Below are 24,966 nucleotides of genomic sequence, written 5' to 3' on the forward strand. Positions count from 1 at the left end.
TTTTAAGTAATTTCTACAGGAAAACAATGGAATACTATTCTAAAACAGAGGAATAAGGCAAATCTTTATGCACTGAAATGTCACAAGGTAAAATGTTAAGTCAAAGAAAGGAAGTCATAGTCTGTAGAGTGTAATTCCATGGAGAAAAAAGGAAAAAAGATAGTCATAGATGGTAAGAAAATGTGTAATTAAAAATTTCTAAAGAATTTCCAAGAATAAGTACCTCAGGGGATAGAGGTAAGGTGGTGAGGAGAAGAGATAATTTAGAGGACTCTACTTTCTGTACATATACTCTTTATTGTCTGAATCCTCACCAGAGTATGTTTCCTTTATTTTAATTTTTTATCAGTCTTGTGATGCTGTGAAATACCTATTAAATTACAAGCTTACTGAAATTTAAATATGTGATAACTAGAAGAAATAAATTTATTTCCAAAACTTATTTAATAGATAAAGAACTGGAACATCAACTTCTACAGCTTAAGGTCATGCTGTTTATGAAGTACTTTCAGCAATTAAAATGAGGGCGATTAAAGACCAAGAAAAATAATAAAAAGGGCAAAGTAGCTGCAAAGCCCAAGCTTATAGAATATTATAGTTATCTTCTTGACAAAATTATCTTGGAAAAAAGATCTAATTTTTACAGACTAAAAAAAAAATTTTTGTTTTTAATGTTTGTTTATTTTTGAGAGAAAGAGACAGAGTGTGAGTGGAGGAGGGTAGAGAGAGAAGGAGACACAGAATCCGAAGCAGGCTCCAGGCTCTGATCTGTCAGCACAGAGCCTGATGTGGGGCTTGAACTCACAAACTGTGAGATCATGACCTGAGACGAAGTCAGACGCTTAACTGACTGAGCCACCCAGGTGCCCCTACAGATTTTTTTTTTTTAAACATAGAACCATGTAAATTATTTTTATATGTGACTACATTGAGGCTCAACAATCAATTGTACAAGTAGTTTCCTAAAACTTATCTAGTTAGGACCAGAAATACCAGGAAAAATGTCGAGAAGTGAAAAGCAGAAGAGGGGATAGAAAACAGAATTAGAAATGGGAGTAATGTCTGTTAGTATAAGCAAGAAAAGGGTGACTGTAGAGAAAGTCAATCCCATAGTAATACTATACCTAACAGCTGGCTGTGTTCCCCTGTGATGGAGTTCTGACTCGGGTCTGAAAAACAAACAATTGAAAAGAAAAGAAAAAAATGAATGACCAAAACAAATAATTTCTTAAAAATCAGCAACAAAAGTCAACCAAGGAAATAAGCAAAAAAAACCCCAAAAACCAAAACCAAAAGTTGTTTAGTGATCAAAATACATTAATGAATGGATAATAAAAACAGAATAAACTATTTTAAAAAATAATCACACAGCTTCTTTGAAAAGTTAACTAACAGAATTACCATGAGACCCAGCAATTCCACTCTTAGGCATATACTCAAAAGAACTTAAAACAGGGACTCAAACAGATATTTATATGACAACGTGTATAGGAGCATTGTTTACATTAGTCAAAGTGGAAACAACCCAGTGTCCTTCAACAGATAAATGGATAAACAAAAATGTGGTATATCATACAATGGGATATTATTCAGCCATAAAGAGGAAACGAAATTCGGATACGTGCTACAACATGGACAAACCTTGAAAATATGCTAAGGGAAATGAGCTAAAAGCAGAAGGACAAATATTGTATAATTCCATTTAAAAGAAATAACCAGAAAAAAGTAAACTAACAAAACAATCACATAAATTTGACGAAGCAAAAATAGTTCCGTAAAGTAGAAGGATGATTCGGGGCTTACGACATGGGCTACATTTTCTCTTTAATGACAAAGGAACATAATGGCCATAGCAGCTCAAAGTCAAGACATAAGTAAAGCACTCATTACTAGATAATGTCCTGATTCGACTTCATGATAAAATAACTAAACAGGCTTTTAGAAATATGTTTCTTCAGTAATCTATAATAAAACTAGTGGCAATAAGCCAAGTTCCTAATGCAAGAGGTATTGACAATCACCATTTAACAACTAACCACTTGCTTATTTTAAAGGCTTGAAAAGCATTAAGGGCTAAATATGGAAGACTTTGAGCTCCAGTTTCCTCAAAGATTAAGTGTCTTGAGATATGAGGATTATATCTGGCTTCCCTGTGTCTGGGAAACAGAAATAATTTTAGATGAGGGTATCTGTGAATTATGGGGGGAAAGTTAGTATTTTCTCCAAGTATGATGTCAGCAACAAACTACATAAAAGTACCTGTGATTTTTGTTAACGATAAATATCTGGTATTTTCATATCACATTATAATTGTTGCATGTATCTCATAATATGATTTAGGTGCAATACTACTTTGAAATTATGGTAGTTATTAAATGGCTTCTAGATCTTTTTCGATGCATTGATAAAAAAGCACTTATATTAGATCATGAATTTAATATTTTGATAATTGTATTTCAATATAATAGGGTTCTTTAAAAAAAAATCTATTCTTGAGAAAGGGAGAGAATGTATGTGTGAATGGGGGAAGGGCAGGGAGAGAGGGGGGTAGAAAGAATCCCAAGCAGGCTCCGCACTGTCAGTGCAGAGCCCGATGTGGGGCTCAAACTCCTGAACTGTGATATCATGACCTGAGACGAAATCAAGAGGCAGATGCTCAACCAACTGAACCACCCAGGGGTCCCTAACAGGGTTCTTTTTAATGCTATACCTATATATTTATATGTGTGTATAATCCTTTACACATTAAAAAAGGTTACTCTGAAAAGGAATTTGTAGACTTCAGACTGCCAAAAAGGTCCCAGATACAAAAAAGATTTAGAATTACTGTTTTAAACAAAATTCAAATAATATTTTCAATGGTGCTCATAAATGTTTTTTACATATAATTAAATATAACACTTTAAGCATCCCAGACAGAAAGAACCACTCAGAATCCTTAACAAATTCTGGTCTGATGAACAGCACATACTCTGATAGAGGAGGAAAGAAACCTGATTGATACAACTGAAGTTTCAAATGCTATACGAAAATTTTAAAATATATTTTTAGATTTTCTTCCTTAATTTGGTTTTGAAAAAGAGATATTCTCAGATATTTTCCCCAACATACCATCAAGTGGGTTGTCAAGTTTTTAAATTTAAACTCATCTTATTTCCCATATACGTAAACAATATGGGTTTGCACATAAGACAAAGCAGGAATAACAGTTCTATAGTACATTAGTGTATTAGATTGATCCTATTTCTCCCTCTCTCATACATGCACACATAACACACACACATATAACTGATAAATTAGGCCCTGTCAATACAGAGAAGCAGGTGTACAGGTAGCAAAGAAAGAAGAACAGAGAAAGAATCACAGAATTTTAGAACCAGAAGAACTATGGTCATCATCTAGATCTATTCTAGTGATTCCAAAGGAAAAGTTGGAGAGGAGCTATCAGCGTCATTTATTTTTCTCCTTAAAACCATACCAACAACCCTTCTCAAGATTCTGATTCCCAGGGGTGCCTGGGTTGGCTCAGTCAATTAAGCCTCTGACTTCAACTGAGGTGATGATCTCATGGTTTATGGGTTCAAGCCCTGCAGGGGGCTCTGTGCTGACAGCTCAGAGCCTGGGGCCCGCCTTGGATCCTCTGTCTCCCTCTCTCTCTCTGCCCGTCCCCTGCTTTCTCTTTCTCTCTCTCTCTCTCTCTCTCTCTCCCCCCTAAAAACACACATTAAAAAATAAATAATAAAAAAACAAAATCACCAAAAACTATTTATTTAATTTATTTAATTATTTTTTTCAGTGTTTATTTATTTTCCACAGAGAAAAAGACAGTGTGAGCCGGGGAGGGTCAGAGAGGGAGATACAGAATCCAAAGCATGCTCCAGGTTCTGAGCAGTCAGCACACAGCCTGATGTGGGGCTCGAACTCACAAACTGTGAGATCATGACCTGAGCTGAAGTTGGACGCCCAACCGACTGAGCCACCCAGGTGCCCCAAAAGAGTATTTAAAAAAAAAAAAAACATTCTGATTCCCAGATGCTGTCATTAATGGGAATGCCTTTTATGTATGCCAGGATGGAGCAAAGGTGAGAACCTCTTAATACTTACAGTCAAGAAGATGAATGGTTGGTTAGTAAGTGGCCAAAGACATGGCACGCTATTGCCAAAAGAGAAAGCTCACAGAGACAGTCTTGATCTTTTGGGAACTTATGTTCATGCTTCTTGATACTCTGTAATTCTAACTTTTTTTGTCCGAAAATGAAGCATAATAGCCTAAAACAAGTAATTTGGAATTGCCAGGGAATCTATGAATAGAAGAACAACTCCGATAACTCAGGCAGAATAGGTATGATTTTAGATGGGGGAAACAAATGATTTTCTTCTTAAACATTACCTCCTTCTATACTATCTACTTCCTTGCCTTCTGAGCTGTGCACACATGCTGTATGTACGCTTTCTAGTGAAGCCAGGACTCTTCCTTTGAACACCCTCTTGTATTTGAGATGAATAGAAATAAGTGTTTTGTTTAGTTCTTTATTCAACTTAGATTTTTGTTTTTAATTTTTTATAATTGAAGGAATGCAGGGCAACCTTTACTTGATACTTACTTGGTAATTTGAAGACTAACCTCCAAGAACCTGCAAATACTTCACTGATACATGTAAAACTTGAAACAAGGGCAAAACTACGAGTAAACAGGTTCATGAACCTACTAGAATGAAACTAGCCATGCATGTAAAAATCAGAACTAGTAAATGGGTTTAAGTTGAGGGGTGTTTCTGAGTGTGCAATCCAAATTGTGTAATCAATCTGGTAACACTGCTCTGAGATATGTCTAGGCATCTTTCTATTGTCTTATGTCTGAACTCTCCCATTTAATATTTTTCCTGCCTACGTCTGGTGAGGGCACACCTAAGTTTGCCGAAGAATGGGAGTTGTCCTATACGTTACTCAAAATGACATTTATTTTAAAACTGAATTACTTCCTGCAATAGAAACAACTTGCCAATAATGTAACTATTTTTACATTTGATGGCCTTCATAAACTAAGCTATTCATAGGTTATAACTCAAAAGGTTATACACCACATTATACTCAAAAGCCTATGATACTCTACCAGTCAAAATAGAAACATGTACCTTTTCACAAGTAAATGCAATCAGAAAAATGACCTCAAAGTATTTCCTTGTAACAGTAATGATACAGTAGTTTTACAAATGGGCACTTGCTCAATATATTTTATCCTGGGTAAATGGTAAAGAGTGGAGATTTTATTTAGTTTCTTACCGTATGCCTTAAAGAATAGAGAGAAAAATGATTGTGGGTGGTACTCGCTTGCAAAACTGCCTCTGTAAATAGTTTTTCTGAAGAGCCTAATTATCTCCCTTGGTTTGCCCATAGCAATAGCCTTTAATCACTTCATCTACCATTCTTGGTAGAGAATTTGAAGCAAATAAAAGCTAGCTTGTATCTTGCATCTAAAACTCAGTGTAGGCTTTAGTCTTGACTAAAGATAGAATTAGTAATTTCATTAAAAAACACAATCAATAATGGGAACTGTTAGGCCTAATTATTTTAGAAAAAGCAGTGGGCATGACCAAGTGAATACACATGAGGACAATTAGCTTATTATGCTACTGTCTATATTATCTAGACACACTTCAAAAACCTATTTCAGGATACAAAATATCTGAAAGCACCAGCCTTAACACATTCTTTAATTTTCTGGACTCCAACTTTCAAAAAACCAAAGTTTCTTAGCACCAAGAAAAACCATTTTGACTCAGTTAGGCAAAGCTGATTAAAAACGGAACACTTACTCTAACATTTCACACTTAGATTCTGCCTGTCTATATGGTTACTTATTGTGGTGGGGAACCCAAGGATGAAAACAAGTTGAAATAAGGTAAAATCTGAAGAAGCATATCCTCCTTATATACATTTTGAACTTACTGCAATGAGACCAGAGTGACATAGAAATATTTACATGTGATTAACTGGGCTTAAATAAATAGATGGGTGAAAAACATAAAGCAATCTTGGTGAAATAATTTAGCTGTAAGGTGGAAATGTAAAGTAATGCATACAAAAGTTATCGCAGTATCGCAGACTGTGGTAAAGAGTGTAAATTTTACTCTAAAGTGAGGTGAAACAATGGGAAGGTTTTATTTATTTATTTATTATTTTTTTTTTTTAGTAAGACAGGGTTTTTTTAAATTTTTTTTTTTAACGTTGTATTTATTTTTGAGACAGAGAGAGACAGAGCATGAGCAGGGGAGGGTGAGAGAGAGAGGGAGACACAGAATCTGAAACAGGCTCCAAGCTCTGAGCTGTCAGCACAGAGCCCGATGCGGGGCTCGAACTCACGGACTGTGAGATCATGACCTGAGCCGAAGTCGGACGCTTAACCGACTGAGCCACCCAGGCGCCCCATTTGGGAAGGTTTTAAATAGCAGCAAGACAAGTCTGGTTAAATTAAAAGATGCAGGCTGCTGGTTGAAGAATGGATTGTGGAAGGAACAAGAGCAAAAATGGGGGAAGTAACTGGGAGTCTACTGCAGAAATCTTAGGAAGATATGGTAATGACTGTACTCAAGATGGTGAAATCCATGGTGAGAGAGTGATGTTATCTTCCAGAAGAACTCTTTAGTCTTTAGAGACAATGTCCATGTTACTCTAAATCTACAGTTCATCTTTTACTCAATAAAATTTTTTGAGCACCTTCTACATATGAAACATTATTCTAATTACTAGAAATGCAGTAGCAAAATCCCTGCCATCAAGAGCTTACATGATCAAAGAGCAACATATATGTCAAGAGTGAGGAGTTATAAAACAAACCAAAAAAGCAGAGTAAGAGAATGCAAAGGATCAGCAGGGGGGATGGTTTGTGTACTAGTTTAGATACTGAGTCTAAAAAGGTATTTCATGGGGCACCTGGGTGGCTCAGTCAGTTAAGTGTCCGACTTTGGCTCAGATCATGATCTCATGGCTCATGAGTTTGAGCCCTGTGTGGGGCTCTGTGCTGACAGTGCAGGGTCTGCTTGGGATTCTCTCTCTCTGCCCCACCCACTTGGTCTCTCTCTCAAAATAAATACACTTAAAAAACAAACAAACAAGAAGATTAAAAATGTATTTCAGGGGGCGCCTGGGTGGCTCAGTTGGTTGAGGATCCATCTCTTGATTTTGACTCAGGTCATGGTCTCACAGTTCATGAGGCTGAGTCCTCTGGTGGTGGACTCTGCACTGACAGTGTCAAGTTGGCTTGGGATTCTCTCCCCACCCCCCGCCCTTACTCGTGCTCGCTCATGTGCACACTTTCTCTCAAATAAACATTAAAAAAAAAAATAATAAATAATTCACATTTGGCCAGCAACTTGAAGTGAGGCATCTAGGCATACACATATCTGTAGGAAGAACACTCCAGGCAGAGGAAATAGTGCAAAAACCCTGAAGCAGGTGATGTTAGCATGTTCAATGAACAGCAAGGTGGCAGGGTAAAAGTGATAGGACACGGGATAAGAGATGGACGTGTGTGGTGGAGAAGGAGGCATACATCACATGGGGCCTTGTAGGACACATTAAGGACTTTGGGTTTTACTCTGTGTGAGCTAGGAAACCATTGGGAGGTTTTGATTTATGCTTTAACACAATCACTCTAGCTGTTGTCTGGAGAACAGATTGCAGGAGGCAAGGGAGGAAGAGGAAATAGAAGGCTTTTGCAATGGTCCAAGAAAGATAATGGTAGCCTGGATCAGGTCAGAATTATCAGAGCTGCTGAGAAGTGGTCAGAGGCTGGGTATGTTTTAAAGGAAGGGTTCACAAGGTTAACATACTGATGGACTGGAGATGGTCGGGACTGGGGGCAGAGGGGAGAAAGGAGTCGAAGATTTTTCTAAGAGCAAGGAGACGAAAAGAGATGCCGTTTCCTGAGTTGTGGGAGACTGGGAGAAGAGCGATCTTGAGTGGAGTGGGTCAGAGGAGGCATACTGTGACAGCTGTGCAGCTATTCTGGAGCAAATAATAAGGCACAGTGAAAAGAGAACATAGGATCTGGAAGCAGATAAAGCTCAGGTGCAATCCTAGCTCTGTATACGCTATTCATGTAATTGCCAAAATGATTTAATATTCCTTAGCTGTAATTTACTATCTATGCAACAGGAATACTACACTACAGAAAATTACCGTGAGGACTACAGACTGTAGACGCTCATTAAATGGTAACTATTAAGAAAATTGAGATGATGGGACTCCTGGGTGGCTCAGTTGGTTGAGTGTCCGACTCGTGATTTTGGCTCAGGTCATGATCCCAGGGTTGTGGGATCGAGCCCTGCATTGAGCTCTATGCTGGGCATGGAGCCTGCTTGAGATTCTGTCTCTCTCTCCCTCTGTTCCTCTCCCACACTTGCACTCTCTCTCTAAAGTAAAAAAAAAAATAATAATCAAAAAAAGGAAATTGAGATGAGCCATGGAATGACCCTTAAGAGAAATAACTGTGATTAAATTAGAATTTAGGTAGCTGGGGATATTTCTTAGAACTTTAAACATTTTGCAGTACAGCAGTACTTAGAAAAATGCAAAAGTTAACACAGGTGAATCCTTGGACTGATCTACACACTGACTTAAAATTGTGATACTAATAGTTTGAGTCACTTGTCTTATTTCAAACTTAATACATTTATACTTTGGACTAAATATGCATTAACATAGGATTTGGAATTTTTTGATAAAATAATTACAATAGTAATTGTCCAGGAGCATCTGTGTTACATTCCCAGTACAAGTTTACTAATATGACTGCTATTCGAATAAATAATGTAACTCAGTAAGTTTTAAACACACCTAAAACTGTGTTTGGATACTGTGAGGAATAAAAGAATGAGTGTACGGTATTTCCTGACATGAAGCAGCTCACAACTCACAATCTAGTTGAAGGGTCAAGTTCAAAATAAGAAACTAAAGAGAGAATGGTAGTAGTACTTCACATTTAGTAACATCTAACAGCTTTTAAAATGTCTTCCCATATTTCATTGGATTCCCATGATGATTCTGTGAAACAAACAAATAAGCAAAAGCTAAGTTGGGCTCAACGGTTTGGCCAAGGTATATACTGAGTGTACATTTCAAAGACTGGCTTGAACCTGGATTCTGATTTTTCTATTACATGATACTGGCCATAAAATGTAGGTACAAGAATGAGTATTAATAATATAGTCAACCCTTCATTATCCAGAAAAATATATTGGGAATAAAATAAGGTAAAAGAAATTATAACAAGGTATTTATGCAATAATTACAAATCAGAAAAATAGGTATCTAATGTGTGGCACAGTGATCATTAAAAAACATAACTTATCCCAGTAAGATGAAACTCTCTCCTTGATCTCTTTTTTTGACAGGCTGAGAGCCTCTGCTTGGCAACAGTATCTAGCAAGATTACTGCCATTTATATTATACCTATTTTTAGTTTATTCTCTATTTATAGAGTGGCAAACACTCTGGTATTTCATTTAATGATAAAGTTCCTTTTGTAAAGGAAACTAGAAAATCAGTCACTCAATTTAAGAAAAAACATTAAATAAATGCAAAGATGATACATAAAAATGGAAACATTATAAAGGCAATCTCTAAATGACTCCATTTAAGGGAACATTTTCTACTCTCATCACACCAAATCACAGCAACCCTCTGAGGAAAAATTATTCCCATGTTCCAGAAGAAACTAGCTCAGACAAAGCTGGAATGATTTGCCCAAGGAGGTAAAGCCAATAACCTGTGGTATAGCCTTTAGTGCTGTTAAGGTTCCAAAGAAGTAGAGGAGCAACATAGATCGAGGAAGTGTAAGCTTTAAGTAGATCTTTTAAAACCTTTAAAAATCATGGAGAACTCTGGGCGCCTGGGTGGCTCAGTTGGTTAAGCATCCGACTCTTGATCGCGGCTCAGGTCATGATCTCGTGGTTTCGTGGGTTCGAGCCCCACATCAGGCTCTGCACTACTAGTGCAGATTCTCTCTCTGCACCTCCCCCAACTTATGCTGTCTCTGTCTCTCTCAAAATAAATAAACAAACTTTAAAAAAACAATCATGGAGAACTCAAAATCACAGGAGGAGAATAAATATGGCACATGTCTGGGATGGTCTGCTTTGGGTTGGGTCATATTAGCAAGTCTTGGGAGTCTAAAGCAGATGGAAAACAACTGAAATTCTCTACACAGAAGTCTCAAAATGAAAGCAGTGTTTTAGACAAGGAAATAAATGCAATATGCAAAATGAAATGAATGCCAAATTATTAGAGACAGGCAGGCGTAATTGTTATCAGACCACTGTAATATATCCATGTGCTAACAACCACCTCTAACATGGTCTCTAGGATAGCATAAGGAGGGGCACCTAGGTGGCTCAGTGGGCAAAGCATCTGACTTCAGCTCAGGTCATCATCTCACAGTTCATGGGTTCAAGCTCTGCATTGGGCCCTGTGCTGACAGCTCAGAGCCTGGAGCCTGCTTCAGATTCTGTGTTTCCCTCTCTCTGCGCCTCCTCCACTTGTGTGCACACGCTCTCTTTCTCTCTCAAAAGTAAATAAACATTAAATTTTTTTTTTAAAAAAGGATAGCAATAATGAATAGCTGTTATTATTAATTCAACCAATACTCTGAAATTTGCCTACCATATATTAGGTACTGTGCTAGGCACTACAGATACCAAAAGAGTGATGACCCTTTCTTCTCAAGAAGTTTGGAGAGGAGTTATGCAATTATGAAACAATAAAAATAATTGTTCAAGTGTAGGTACAAATACTGTGGGAATCAAAAAGGAAAGAAAACAAAGCAGTCAGGGATGGTGTCAAGGAAATACGTGAGCTAAATCTTGAAGAATGGATAGTTTATCAAAAAGCAAAAGGGTGAGAGAAATGGAGGAGAGACATTCTAGACAGAGGGATTAGCAGGTAGGACATAGATAATGGAGAAGTTCTAGAGATATAACAGGAACTATTATACCTAATAATATACCTTTATATAATATTAAGTGTATAACAGAACACATAATGATATACAATATATTAGCCTATAATGCCATACATACAAATATAGTGTACCGAATATATAACATCCATGTAAATTGACAGGAAAGAAGAATGCTGTTGTCATTGACCCCCCCCCCCCAAAAAAAAACAAGTGGGTAAGAAGAACTGGTCAGCATATGTGTTACCAACTTTTGATTCTTCCCCTTCCCTCATTAACCAAAAAGCCAGTCAATTGTGGCTTCTATACCAATCTCTTCCACTACACTGCCATCATTTAAATTCTCATCCTTTCCAGTCCAGACCATTGAAATAGCTTATTTCGATGATCAATTATTCCCCCTGCCACCAATTCTCCCATCTTCAAACAATCCTGCATTTTCCTTCATATTAATAATCCTAAAATTCTGCCTTTATCAGGTTGCTTCATTGCTTTAAAACCAAAACACTTTCAAAGTTCTCCTAATGACTGTGCCAGGTGTCCCCAACCATTCTGTTAAGAAATGATCATTCTCGGGGCGCCTGGGTGGCGCAGTCGGTTGGGCGTCCGACTTCAGCTCAGGTCACCATCTCGCAGTCCGTGAGTTCGAGCCCCGCGTTGGGCTCTGGGCTGATGGCTCGGAACCTGGAGCCTGTTTCCGATTCTGTGTCTCCCTCTCTCTCTGCCCCTCCCCCGTTCATGCTCTGTCTCTCTCTGTCCCCCCAAAAAATAAATAAATAAACGTTGAAAAAAAAAATTAAAAAAAAAAAAAAGAAATGATCATTCTCACTTACTTATATTGAGACATAATGTGAGCGGTACTGGTTCAAGTCCCTCCAAGAAAAGGAAAGGGGCGCCTTTGGAGGTTCTGCCTCCATTCCTACTGTGAATTCTCAGCCCAGGCATGAGGGTGGCAATGGCAGAAGCTACTCGTTTAAATACCAATACATAGACACTGGTTTACTTGTTTGGATTCCTTGGCTTACAGGATGAGCTCCAAAAACCTCACCCTAGCTTTCAGGTCTGTTTATAATCTAACACTGTCTTACTTCTAACTTTATCATTTGCTGTTCTTAGTCATGAACCCTCTGCTCCACACTCTGGAATGCTTTGTGAGCCCTGATTCTAGAAATACACATCTCTGATTAAACCAATTTCCATTGAAAATTTCCTTTTCTTTCTTTTCTACTTACCTGACTTCTACATCCTTCAAAGGGCCAACTCAAGAGCTTCTTGGCATAGGCCTACCCTGAGGTTTAATTTTCTATCAGGTTTAACTCTCTTCTGAACTGTTGGGCATATACTGTCTCGTATGATCTTTTCATTAACCAACTATTAATTCAAAGAATATTTACTAAGCACTTGTAAGTGTCAAGACTATATGACAGGCACAGGGGATACACCAACAACAGAACATAGTAGCTACCCTTAAGGATTTATAGCACATATGGTAAAACAATTATATAACGGCAATTAAAACACTATATAATAGAGGTACAAAGAGATATGAGAGTGTATACAATACATTACATTCTCTGAAGAATGTAATGGAGAAGCCATTAAGGAAGAAGTGAAGTTTGAACTCAGTCTTAAGGAGGCTGTTAAGTTGGAATGTTCTAGGGGCGTCTGGGTGGCTCAGTTGGTTAAAAGTGTCCAAGTTCAGCTCAGGTCATGATCTTGCGGTCTGTGAATTTAAGCCCCGCATCTCCCAAATATTTCTTTCTTGAGAAAGAACTTGAGAGAAAGGAGGCTAACTAGGATTACTTAGAAGAATTTCTGAATAGTGTTAACAGTACGGTTGAAGTTGGAAATGGTAATGTTTGGTGGCACCAATTTTCTTTTTTTTTTTTTAACATTTATTTGAGAGACAGAGAGACAGAGCATGAGCGGGGTAGGGGCAGAGAGAGAGGAGACACAGAATCTGAAGCAGGTTGCAGGCTCTGAGCTGTCAGCACAGAGCCTGATGAGGGGCTCGAACCCAAAAACTGTGAGATCATGACCTGAGCCGAAGTCAGATGCTTAACCGACTGAGCCACCCAGTCGCCCCTATGGTGGCACCAATTTTCATAGCTGTGAGATAACCATCCCCGTGTCCCCACCCCAGCAACACAGCTGCCAAGACTGAGAGTAAAAACTCAATGAAAAAAAAATGTTTTTAAGGAAAAGAGAATGAGAGGAGGCCCAGTGAGTCAATCCAGGGTTGAGGGTTGAGCACTGGGAGGGGTGGGGGATGGGCAGGGGCAGGGTCCTATCTACCCCATTTTAAGTGCTTTGAGGGCAAGAACTTTGTTTTGATGTTGCTGTGACGATTATAGCTTTTTGTAACACAGAGCTTGGTACATGCTATAAAATACTCAATGTATGTTAATTGATGATGAGCTGATTTCAAAGAAAAATATCTAGAGATAGAAATTCAGGACTAGTTTCAGTAAAAGTTAATGATGGAAATAAAAATTTTAAAGTCATCATAAAAACACAGAGTTGAAGATAAAGGATATGTTTTCCTAAAAGTCAATGTAAAGAGAGAGGAACTGAGATCGTCCTGGAAATAACAGTGAACACAACAAAGTGCAACCAAAGAAGGAAACAGAGAAAAAAAAAATCGTTGAAAGAATTATGGCTGCAATGCTGTAACGCAGTCTTCCCCAACCAATCTAGACACTAGGGAAAGAAAGGGAAGGAAGATGGGAAGTAGTAAAAATGCAGAGTCAATGGGAGCAGAGAACACTATACCCAAGCCCTGAAAAAATGTATGATAATTCACTTAGCAATCCTCCCTCTGACCCATCAGACTTGGTTTAAAGAGAGGTGGCAAGACCACAGCAGCCTGCAGGCAAGTAGCTGAGGCTGGAGGAGACCAAGAACCAGGCCCAGTCAAGTCTCATCCTGACTTGAGGCCACGCAAGCCCAACTCTTGGAGCAGGGGCCTGCTGTGGTGCAGGGACAGGGACAGCCGCATGTTGGCAGCGGAGAAACTGATGGCACTGGGGGGCAATGGGCTCTAAGAGGCAGAAGATGTGGCAGGAGACACTAGGTTAGACAGGCACATCTGCCGCCAGTGCTGGATGCTCATCAGCAACATCCTTCAAATTCTGATGTGTATGCTAAGCATAAGCATTAGATTAATAGAGACCCTTGATGAAATATATTTATAGGAGTAAACCCACCAAAAGTTGAAGAACTCATCTATGAAGAAGAGAGTTGTGATTTTAACACCCAGTAAAATTTGGGAGACAGCAAGCATAATAGCAGAAAGCAGATTTAGTAAAAGCCCACAGTATCATAGAAAGATGATTTCCCGAGTCAAATCCACAAAGAGGGCAGAACTTACACAGTTAATAAAACAGAAAAATCTCACCAAGAAATAATTCTTACTTAGGATTTGGGGATTGTTGCGAACACTCAAGACTCTTGATACCTTATATCCTTCTTTGGCATTGTGGGTGACCCAAATTATTTCACTCTAGAAAAAGATATTTCATGTTTCCTTCATTTTAATAGATGGTATTCGAAGACCAAGCCTATCCATATAGACTACCTCTTTAACAAGGAGGGTAGGAAATTGACACAAACACTCAAATTCTAAGGAGTTAAAGAGCTAAGAACTAAGGAGCTAAAAATTCGTGTTATGTGGACTAAGAGGATACAGTAAACGTTTCTGATATTTTAAGACCCTGTACTGATTTCATGTCACAAAGGCTAACTGCTTAATGCAAGCTAAATTTAACATTTTCTAAATTTTCAAACATAAAGAGAAGTTAAAATGGAAACAACTGCTGTAAATGTTGTATATTGAAATTTTAGAAACATTGTTTTTATAGTATGTATGTGAATAAACACATGCACACAAACATGTTTTGATTAATAAATGTGTCATGATCTTCCATAATTAAAAAAGTACATAACTGTAATCTTACAGTATATAACCTTTTGAGACTGGCTTCTTTCATTCAGCACAAGGCCTTGGAGATTCCTGCAAGTTTTGCACATATTGGTACTTCGTCCTTTTATTTAAAAAGTTTTATTGAGTGGGGGGGGCTGGGTGGCTCAGTCGGTTAAGTGTCGACTTCAGCTCAGGTCATGATCTCACGGTTTGTGGGTTGAGCCCTGCATCGGGCTCTGTGCTGACAGTGAGGAGCCTGGAGCCTGCTTCAGATTCTGTGTACCCCTTGCTCTCTGCTCCTCCCCGCTCATGCTCTTGCTTCCTCTCTCAAAAATAAACACTTAAAAACATTAAAAAAAAAAAAAAGTATTGAGATATGATTTACATGCCATGAAATTCACACATTAAGTGTTCAATTCAATGTTAATATGTTCACACTGTTGTGCAAGTATCATCACAATCTAATTGCATATTTTGGTCCCCATACCCATGAGTAATCTCCACTTCATTCCCTCACATTATTCAGTCCACAGCTACCACTTTGGTAGCTACTACTTTCTGTTTCCTAAATTTGCCTATTCTGGACATCTCATATAAATGGAATATGTAAAATGTGGTCTTTTGTGATTGGCTTCTTTCACTTTGCGTAACGTTTTCAAGGTTCACCCATACTATGGGATGTATCAGTACTTAACCTGATTTTTATTGCCAAATAATATTCCATTATGTGGATATGCCACATTTTATTTATTTATCTATTAATTAGTGAACATTTAGGTTATTTCTCTCTTTTTGGCTATTGTGAATAATGCTGCTATGAACATTCCCATACAAGTTTCTGGGTAGATACATACTCTCATTTCTTTGGGGGTATATATTTAGAAGTAGAATCACTGGGCCATATGGTAACTATTTCTTTTTGTGGAAGTGGCAATCTGTTTTCCAAAGTGGTTATACCATTTTATGTTCCCACCATAAGTATATGAACGCTTCAATTTTTTCACATCTTTGTCAACACTTGTTATTGTCCACCTTCTTATTAGAGCCATCCTTGTAGATGTGCAGTGGTATCTCATTGTGGTTTTGACGTGCATTTCCCGATGACTAATGATGTTGAACAGCTTTACATGTGCCTACTGGTATTTGTTCCTCTCCTCATCTCCCTTTGGAAAGCTTTTGCCCCTTTACCCCCGCCCCCCACACACACAATTTTGAGGTTTTGCTTTGACTCATTTAGTACTTCTACACTGCAATTATTGTTCCTTGAAGCATGTCCCTTTTGGTTAGCATTTACACAACACATTCCCAGGAGAGTCTGTCATTCTACTATTTCTATTCCTTTCACCCTGTGATCTCTGTTCCGGCTCATTTATTTGGTTAAAAACCTTTCTTAAATATTCTCAGAAGAGTTAAAGTGGTAACATATTCTCTAAATTTTCTCATACTATGTAACTCATTTCCCCCTTATAGTGGGGATATCTTCACTGGAAATAGGGGTTGGGGATTAACAGTCTTTTTTTCTTGGTGATCTGTGGATACTCTTCCACTGTCTCCTAATTTCCAGTTCTGTGGATTAGAATTATGATGCCAGTCTGACAATTCATAGGTATACCATCCTTTTTATCTGGAAGCCTCTAAGATGAATCCGTAGATATCAAAAAATTTATCAGGATAACCCTAAGTATGTTTTTTATCACTCGTCTTCCCTGGAACTACTTTCTGCATGTTAAAGTCTTTAACTCAGGAAGTTTTTTTTCTATTTGTTTAATTAGTGCTTCTCCTCCATTCGTTCCTTTTTCTCAAACTAATATAAACCACATTAGGTGCTCTGAATCTACCCTCCAAATTTCTTATCTTTTTTTTCAATGTTTTGTATTTTTGTGCTATGAAATATTTCTTCCATTTGATCTTCCAGGCCAATAAATGATCATATTCACTTACTCCTTTATTCAGTGATTATGCACTGTGTGCTTACTATGTGCAAGACAGTGTTCTAGGCATTGGGTGTTGACAACACATTAGCAATGTATGCAAGAGAAAAAGTTCCTGGGCTTACAATGCTTACATTTTAGTGAAGATAGTAGATAAAAAAGTATCTGTGCATGGATTGAGAGTCAGATGATAATAAGTATTTAGCTGCGAAATCACATATTTTGCTCTGTGAAGTCTTTTTTTGTATTTCACTTGAACTTCCTTAAATACTATTATTTTCATATTCAAGTTACTGCCTCCCCCAGCATTTCTCTTTAGCTAGTCTACCACATTGTTTATTCTAAGTGATTTTTCTCTTTCTGGTTGCCTGGCTTCCCTACATGGGTTCTTTTCCTTTACGATCTCAGAAGAGCTTAGGTTTCATTGTTGGAGGACCACAAGTAAGTGGTAGCAGTCTCAAGAGAATGGACAGACAAAGCAGGCTCTATGCCCGTAGGGGACAGTCCAGCGGGCAAGATGACAGTCTTGCGGAGGCCCAGGAGGAAGCCTCCCAGCTCTCCGGTATCCTTACATCTCCCAGTCTCAGAGACAGAGAGATATCAGTCCCCTGGTTCTGTCCCTTTCTTCTCGCCTCCAGGAGTCCACGGATCTCTACCAAACCAAGCTCCTTCTTGGAGCTGCCATTGTTATCCTCACCCCAAGGCTCTTGACCAGCCCTTGAGGAACAAGTCCTTTGCCACCCCTCCCTGACAGAGCTCCCACAAAGCCCAGGCCTCACTTGCACCTAACTGTTCACTGGATCCAGGGGCCATTTGGCTCAAATAAGGCAGACACAGGCTGGAATCAGGAACAGAGGGATAGCGAGATTTCACCTTCCCAGAACCCACTCTGAAAAGGAAGGTCTGTTTACAGACTAATACTAAAAACATTCAAATCCTGACAAATAGGTCAAAATTTTTAAAAAGACTCTGTTAAGTCCAAACATCTGTGGGTTCTATCATTTTCAACTACTGCCCTAACGTTAAGCTCTGAGAAATAAGGAAGATCTTAATGTTACTTGGACTTGAAGGATATTGACTAGGTGGATGAATTGTAAAAGTAACTGTTACATAAAAGTCAAAAGAGAGTACATACTGTATGATTCCATTCATAGAAAATTCTAGGAAATGCAAACTAATGTACAGTGACAGAAAGCAGATCAGTGGTTGCCTGGGGACCAGGCACAGAATTAGGTAAGTGGCTTACAAAAGGATACAGGGAAATTTTTGGAGGCAACGGAAATGTTTATTATCTTGGTTATGATAACTGTTTCAGAGGTATATACAGATGTCAAAACTCACCAAAATGTACACTTTAAATATGTGCAGTGTATTTTACATCAATTATACCTCAATAAACTTTTAAAAGAGGGGTGCCTGGGTGCCTCAAATGGTTAAGCATCTGACTCTTGATTTCAGCTCAGGTGACGATCTCAGGTTGTGAGATCAAGCCCTGCGTTGGGTTCTGTGCTGAGCATGGAACCTGCCTGGGATTCTATTTTCTCTCTCCCTCTAAATGAATAAATATTAAAAAAAAAAAAACCAAAAAAAAAACTTTAGAAGAAATATTGGCTGGGAAAAATATTTGCAATTTATATCACAAAGAGATGATATTCCTAAATATAAAGAACATCTAAAAGTAAAGTAAAACACCAACAGGGAAGAGGTATGAACAGAAAGTCACTGAGCTTTTGTAGGTTTGAAATTTTCCATAATAAAATAAAAATATATAACTTTCAAAATATATTAAACACTATCCCTAGCCCTCATATAATTCACAATACAGCTGAAGATACAATTATATAGCCATTGCAAGTTTGGGCCACACTGCAAAGTATATGTGATGTACTGATCAATGTGGATTGATGTAATAATCAAAGTTGGGATAGAAAATCAGGCAATTCATCTTGGAGGAAATGAGTATGAGCCTGGTCTTGAGATGATGTGGGTTTGCACAATTTTTGTGGTAGACAGGGAGCAGAAGGCAGAGAAGAGTTCAGATGAAAAACATATGAACAAAGGCAGTAAGATGGGAAAAGAGAAAGACAGCTTTTTTAAAAGGACTCTTATTATAGGTTCACCATTCTTTTTTTAAGTTATTTTTATTTATTTTTTGAGAAAGAGAGAGCAAGCCAGGGAGAGGAGAGAGAGAGGGAGACAGAATTTTAAGCAGGCTCTGTGCTGTAGTGCAGAGCCTGAAATGGAGCTCAAACTCACAAACTGTGAGATCATGAGCTGAGCCAAAGTTGGATGCTCAACCGACTCAACCACCGAGGCACCCCTCAGTATTCTCACAATCACCATCAAAATCTCCTGGGCGGCTCAGTCCGCTAAGCCTATGGTTTCATCTCAGGTCATGATCTCACAGTTCCTGAGTTCAAGCCCTGAGTCAGGCTCCACACGGACGGTGGGGAGCCTGCTTGGGATTCCCTCTGTCCCTCTCCCTCTGCATCTCCCCTGCTCTTGCTCGCTTTCCCTCTCTCTCTGTCTCTCTCCCAAAATAACTAAAAAAAAAAAAAAAAATCTCATCACCAAAAGGTTAGATGTCACATTGGAAAGAACCCATGGGAAAAGAAAGGAAATCTAATTCACTATATGAGGGCTTGGAATAGATTAAAATCATTTACACTATTCATGCAACCACAGTCAATCTTTACTATGTTCTACCTATGTTAGTATTTTTCTCTAAATAGAATTGTGTTTTCACCTGGCTTCATTCTAAGAATAAGATCCATTAAAAGAAATATAACTTTTTCTTTTTTTGTTTTTAATGTTTAAAAAAAAATTTTCTTATACAATTTTGATAGACAGAGAGAGCACAGTGGAGGAGGGGCAGAGAGAGAAGGAGACACAGAATCTGAAGCAAGCTCCAGGCAGAGCCCGATACGGGGGCTCGAACTCATGAACCATGAAATCATGACCTGAGCCGAAGTCAGACACTTAACCGACTCAGCCACCCATCTGCCCCAATGTTTATTTATTTTTGAGAGCAAGAGACAGACCAAGTGTGAGCAGGGGAGGGGCAGAGAGAGAGGGAGATACAGAACTGGAAGCAGACTCCAGGCTCTGAGCTGTCAGTACAGAGCCTGACATGAGCTTGAACTCATGAGCCGTAAGAACATGAGTCGGAAGCTTAAACTGACTGAGCCACCCAAGCGTCCCGAATGTAACTTTTTCTAATATGCTAAAATAAACACATCTTTCATACGTTCAGTATATTCTTAAAAGTTACATGAAAATTATTTCACTAATCCCTATGCCCACCATTAACATTTGGTTTTTAATGAAGCCTTTATTCCTATCTCACTGATAAATGTACATCTCCTTAGAAATCTGAGGAGCGGGGGTGCCTGGGTGGCTCAGTCGGTTGAGCGTCCAACTTCGGCTCAGGTCATGATCTCATGGTCCGTGAGTTCGAGCCCTGCGTCGGGCTCTGTGCTGACAGCTCAGAGCCTGGAGCCTGCTTCAGATTCTGTGTCTCCCTCTCTCTCTGACCCTCCCCCCGTTCATGCTCTGTCTCTCCCCCATTCATGCTGTCTCTCTCTGTCTCAAAAAAATAAACATTAAAAAAAAAAATTAAAAAAAAAAAGAAATCTGAGGAGCAGAGGACTAGTAAAGGATTGTTAGAGTAAACTAGGTTCATTGCTTGTTCAGACTTCTCAATTTTTAGCATCATTTGTAAGAGTATTCTACATTTGGAAATATTCTACACAAAATTAAAAAAAAAAAAAAATCCAGCACATGAAAACGTAGAAGCAGCAAGTAACTTTCCATTAATTTTGAGAACTACACACAGAAAAGATTTAGAACCTAACAGGAATTAGGAACTACTGAGAAAATAGAACAGCCTAGTTGAGAAAACAAATAAGGTGTCTGTTTAGAGGGATAATGTGGTGTGGTGAAAAGAGAAAAGGCTTTAGAGTCACAGAGATTCTAGTCTGAATTATCCATCTATCACTTTAACAGCCTATCTAATTTCTTGGCACCTAAATTCCCTCACCTGTACAATGCTGATAATGATTGCCTGTCTTGGCTGTTGTCAGGATTCAATAAGCCAATATTTGTAACACACTTAGCATACAATAGGTACTCAACAATTACTACTATAATGTTGATGACATTTTGTAGTGTAAAATCATTGCCACTTTCAACCTGGCAAAACCAAGAAATGCTAAAGCCTTTAAAGTTTATCAGCTTACAATCTATTTTTGTAACGTATGCCAAATGTCCAAATTCAGTCGGAAATTTGAAAACTTTGAGTATTTTACAATATGCTACAACTACACTTAACATTTTTATAATCCTAAACTAAATGCTGCTTTGAGTATAGATTATAAGAATATTAAGCAGTAAGAATGTATGTATCTTTTGGAGAAATTTTATCTTACAGAATCAAATCAGTTCCAATCTGGTATATCCCGTTGGGCAAAAGCAGCAGATGGTATACAGAGGATTGCACACTAAGCAAGGAAAATTTGGGGAAAGACTCTAAAAAACTGGTGATAAGAATACTGAAATAGGGAATGAAAGAGTTCAATATTGCCGGAGTGTAATATAAAGGTTAGCAATCTAAACAAAGTTTTAAGATGTAAAAAAACTGAAAAAACTCAGAATCAAATTTGTATTCTTGTATTAAGGTCTCAGGTACAGCATAAAAATACACAGTAAAAAGAACTGGCAAAGTATTTCAGGGAGGTGTTCTTTCTGACGATGATGGAATATAAGGGGGTAGGAAGGGAGGCAGAAAAACATGTCTCACTGAGTCACCTTTAAGGATAAACTTTTGAGAGGTGCATAGGTGGCTCAGTCAGTTAAGCATCCAACTCTTGATTTCAGCTAAGGTAATCTCAAGATGATGAGATCAAGCCCCATATTAGGCTCTGTGCTGGGTGTGGAGCTTGCTGAAGATTCTCTCTCTCTGTGCCCCTCCCCTGCTCCCGCACTCTCTTTCAAAAACAACAAAAAAATTTTTTTTAAATAAAAAGGATAAACTTTTGAACTTAAACTTAATAAACTTTTAAACTTAATATCTGAGGATATTAAGACAGCAGATGTGAATTTTTGTTATTTGGCTTTGTAAAAGCCCCACGTGAATAGTTAAAAGGACACACAAAAAAAGCTTTAAATCTTTACTACAGAAAAGGTTTTTTTAATTTTTTATTTTAAGCAGGCTCCACACCAGACACAGGGCTTGAACTCACAACCCTGAGATCAAGAGTCACAGGCTCTACTGGCTGAGCCAGCCAGGTGCCCTAGAAAAGATTTTTTTTTTTTTAATCAATACAAAGAAATTCTTCAGTTGTCTATTTCAACTTATTTCAGTGTTAGTCAGTAAAGAAAGTACTAATAGCACTAATAGCAGAATAGCAGTCTAACTTCTTGTGGGTTAATAAAATTTAAATTCTATATAACACAATCTCTCTCATAGTATGCTCTCATACCATCTGGATTACTTGACAGTTAATATCTGGACATGCTATTCAATACCAGTATAGGTTCCTTTCTTTTCTGTTACAAGTGTGTTTCTGAACATTTCCTTAGAATCCTGTTTCAAAGAAAGGAGAAATCTTCAATCTGCTCTCTGTGTATATCAAGTGAAAGTAAATTCAGTAGCTGAAGTCTGCCTAATCTGTAGACACTATAAGAAGATCTGAGGAGTGAGGGGAAGAACAATTATTTCACAGAAACACTTTAACAAACTCAATAAACATTTAAATACATAATGAATGAAACATTTACACCTGATTAAGTAAATGTAATAAATAGTAAAATTCAATTGCGTTGTTCCTATAAAACCCATCACAGATCTGATGACATATGAAATCCTGTGGACACATGAACATTAAGATATAAAGTAACTTACTCTTAAAAAACTAGGACTTCCCATCATGGTGTGATGGGAAGCACATAAAATTTACAAGTTTGAATACTGCCTCTGCTACTACTCCCATGTTGCTCGAGGCATGTACTTACTGTCCACAGACAGCCTGGTGTAGCTCTAAAAAGGCATTAACACCCACTATTCCCACAGAGTGAGGAGAAGATGAAACTGATAATCCTTCATTAAGTAGTCTCATCTCTTAGCCCTCTTCACCTTATGTCCAGTGTGCTAACTGCCTTAAACTTTTGTTTTGCACAGGCTTTCTACCTTCCTCTCATACCTATTGTTTTACTCTTACTTGTAATCTTCTCTAGATCTCCCTTCAAGAATCAGTGGTGTTCTCATCCTCTGAGATACCCATCTAGGGTCCCCTGTAGGCCGTATTATTATTCTCCCCATCATCTGGTACCCAAAGCTGTTTCTTTTTGCTCTTATTAAACGACTAATCACAGTAAGTAAAAGATGGCTCTTATTTTTGAATGCTGTGTCACACATGGAGTAAGTGCTTTACATTCATTTTCCCATGTAATTCACAACCACCATGTAAAGTAGGTACTGTTATTCCTACTATATCCTTTTGTTTTATCAAAGAGCAAAGTAAGGCTTTGAGAAGTTAAACAACTTGCCCAAAAGTCACTCAAGTAATAATTAATACAAATTATCACTACTTTTAATTAGTAATAATTAGTAGGACTGGGATTCAAAGCCAGGTCTCTGGCTCCAAAGCCATTCTGCTGCCTTTGGTGGGGATCTTAAGGCATTTGTAGCCTTAAAAAGAAGGTAAGACACCTGGCATGATATTTGCACTGAACATGTGTTTAGTGAATTAAAAAGGCAGGAAAAAGGTCTATTCACTCAATAGGCTCTTGTGTGCAATTCACCTGGATCCGGAGATATAAAAATGTCTGACAAAGTCTCTATCCTCAAGAACTACAGTTAGTCTACTGGGGGAAGAAAGACAAGTGTAACAGGTGATTGTAATATGGATGGTTCATACAATTCCTATGGACAGGTTGCTAAGAAAACATAGGATGGGGCACCTAAACTGGATAGGGAAAGAGGAAAGCAGTCAAGAAAGATGTTAGTTGGGAGAGTCTGAGTTTCTGCTTTTCCTTTCAAAACCAATTAAGCAGGGGCGCCTGGGTGGCTTACTCGACATCAGCTCAGGTCATGTTCTCACGGCTCATGAGTTTGAACCCCGCATTGGGCTCAGTGCTGACAGCTCAGAGCCTGGAGCCTGCTTCGGATTCTGTGCCTCCCTGTCCTGCTCCCACTCTCTTCCTCTCAAAAATAAATAAACCTTAAAAAACAAAAATTAAAAAAAAAAACAAAATTAAGCAGGTTCTACTAGATTGGTAGCCAGCATGCCAAGGATTAATGTATTTCTTAGAATTAGTTTAGATTATATCTATACTCATATTTCTATTTTATCTGAAATTATATGCCTAGTTCAAATAAATCTCACCTCTGAAAAAACACATTGTAAAGAATGATTTGCTTTCTAAATATGTTCCATTTATATGAAACTACGTATTTTTCTCTCCTCACAGATACAGACAGAAAAACATTAAAAAAGTGACTGGTTATACAACTGGCTAGTGTTAGCTTGCCACAAAACCACAATCAATTTAGGAGATTTTTTAACTCAGAAGACCAAAGGGCTAAAACTTACTACATTTCAAGCAACTGCTCCCAAAACACCATCTATCATCAAGAATGTTAGAATCCAAAAACAAAACAAAACCCAAAACAAAAAAACCCTTCTAATTAAGTTTTTCCCATATGTTTCCCTCCTTCCCCTCTAATTTAACCCTACAATAAAGAAAATACAATTTAGGTAATATATTCCCATCAGTTGTTCACTTACCAAACAACAGTTCATTCAAGCGGACACTTTCGGGCTGTCATGGAAAACGCCAAAATAAAAAGCCTTATTAAATTCAAGTTAGATTATATCTGTAACTTCTTTGCCCAAAGCAATAACTATGGAAAAACATAAATTAAGCCTAGCAATGTCATTTTATTACAAAGTTGGCTGCTATCAAAATTTTTTTACAGCTCTTCTAGGTGGTTGCTAATAGTTTAAATGATTTCAACGCTGTTGTAATCCGAGGAAAGCAAATTTCACCAAACATGATGGGACCAGTAAAGATGAAATAATAGAGGTGGTGAAGAAAGGAAATAAAAAACAATGAGAAGTCAAATGAGGTACAGATAGACTTCACTTGTTTACATC

General features: G+C 38.0%; 1 protein-coding gene across 3 annotated transcripts in view; it reads right to left on the minus strand.

Annotated features, from left to right (window-relative positions):
* SLC12A6 (solute carrier family 12 member 6) overlaps positions 1-24,966 on the minus strand; it is an 81,136-nt gene that overhangs the window by 34,335 nt on the left and 21,835 nt on the right. For 2 of the 3 annotated variants that reach the window (XM_027066865.2, XM_027066867.2), the window contains exon 2: positions 1,125-1,169. The exons of the other annotated variant lie outside the window; for it this stretch is intronic. In XM_027066865.2, coding sequence (XP_026922666.1) covers positions 1,125-1,169 — 45 coding nt within the window. The remainder of the gene's footprint in view (positions 1-1,124; positions 1,170-24,966) is intronic. 3 annotated transcript variants of the gene reach the window in all.

Source organism: Acinonyx jubatus, chromosome B3 (assembly GCF_027475565.1).
Source record: "Acinonyx jubatus isolate Ajub_Pintada_27869175 chromosome B3, VMU_Ajub_asm_v1.0, whole genome shotgun sequence".
In the NCBI taxonomy this organism is placed as follows: domain Eukaryota; kingdom Metazoa; phylum Chordata; class Mammalia; order Carnivora; family Felidae; genus Acinonyx; species Acinonyx jubatus.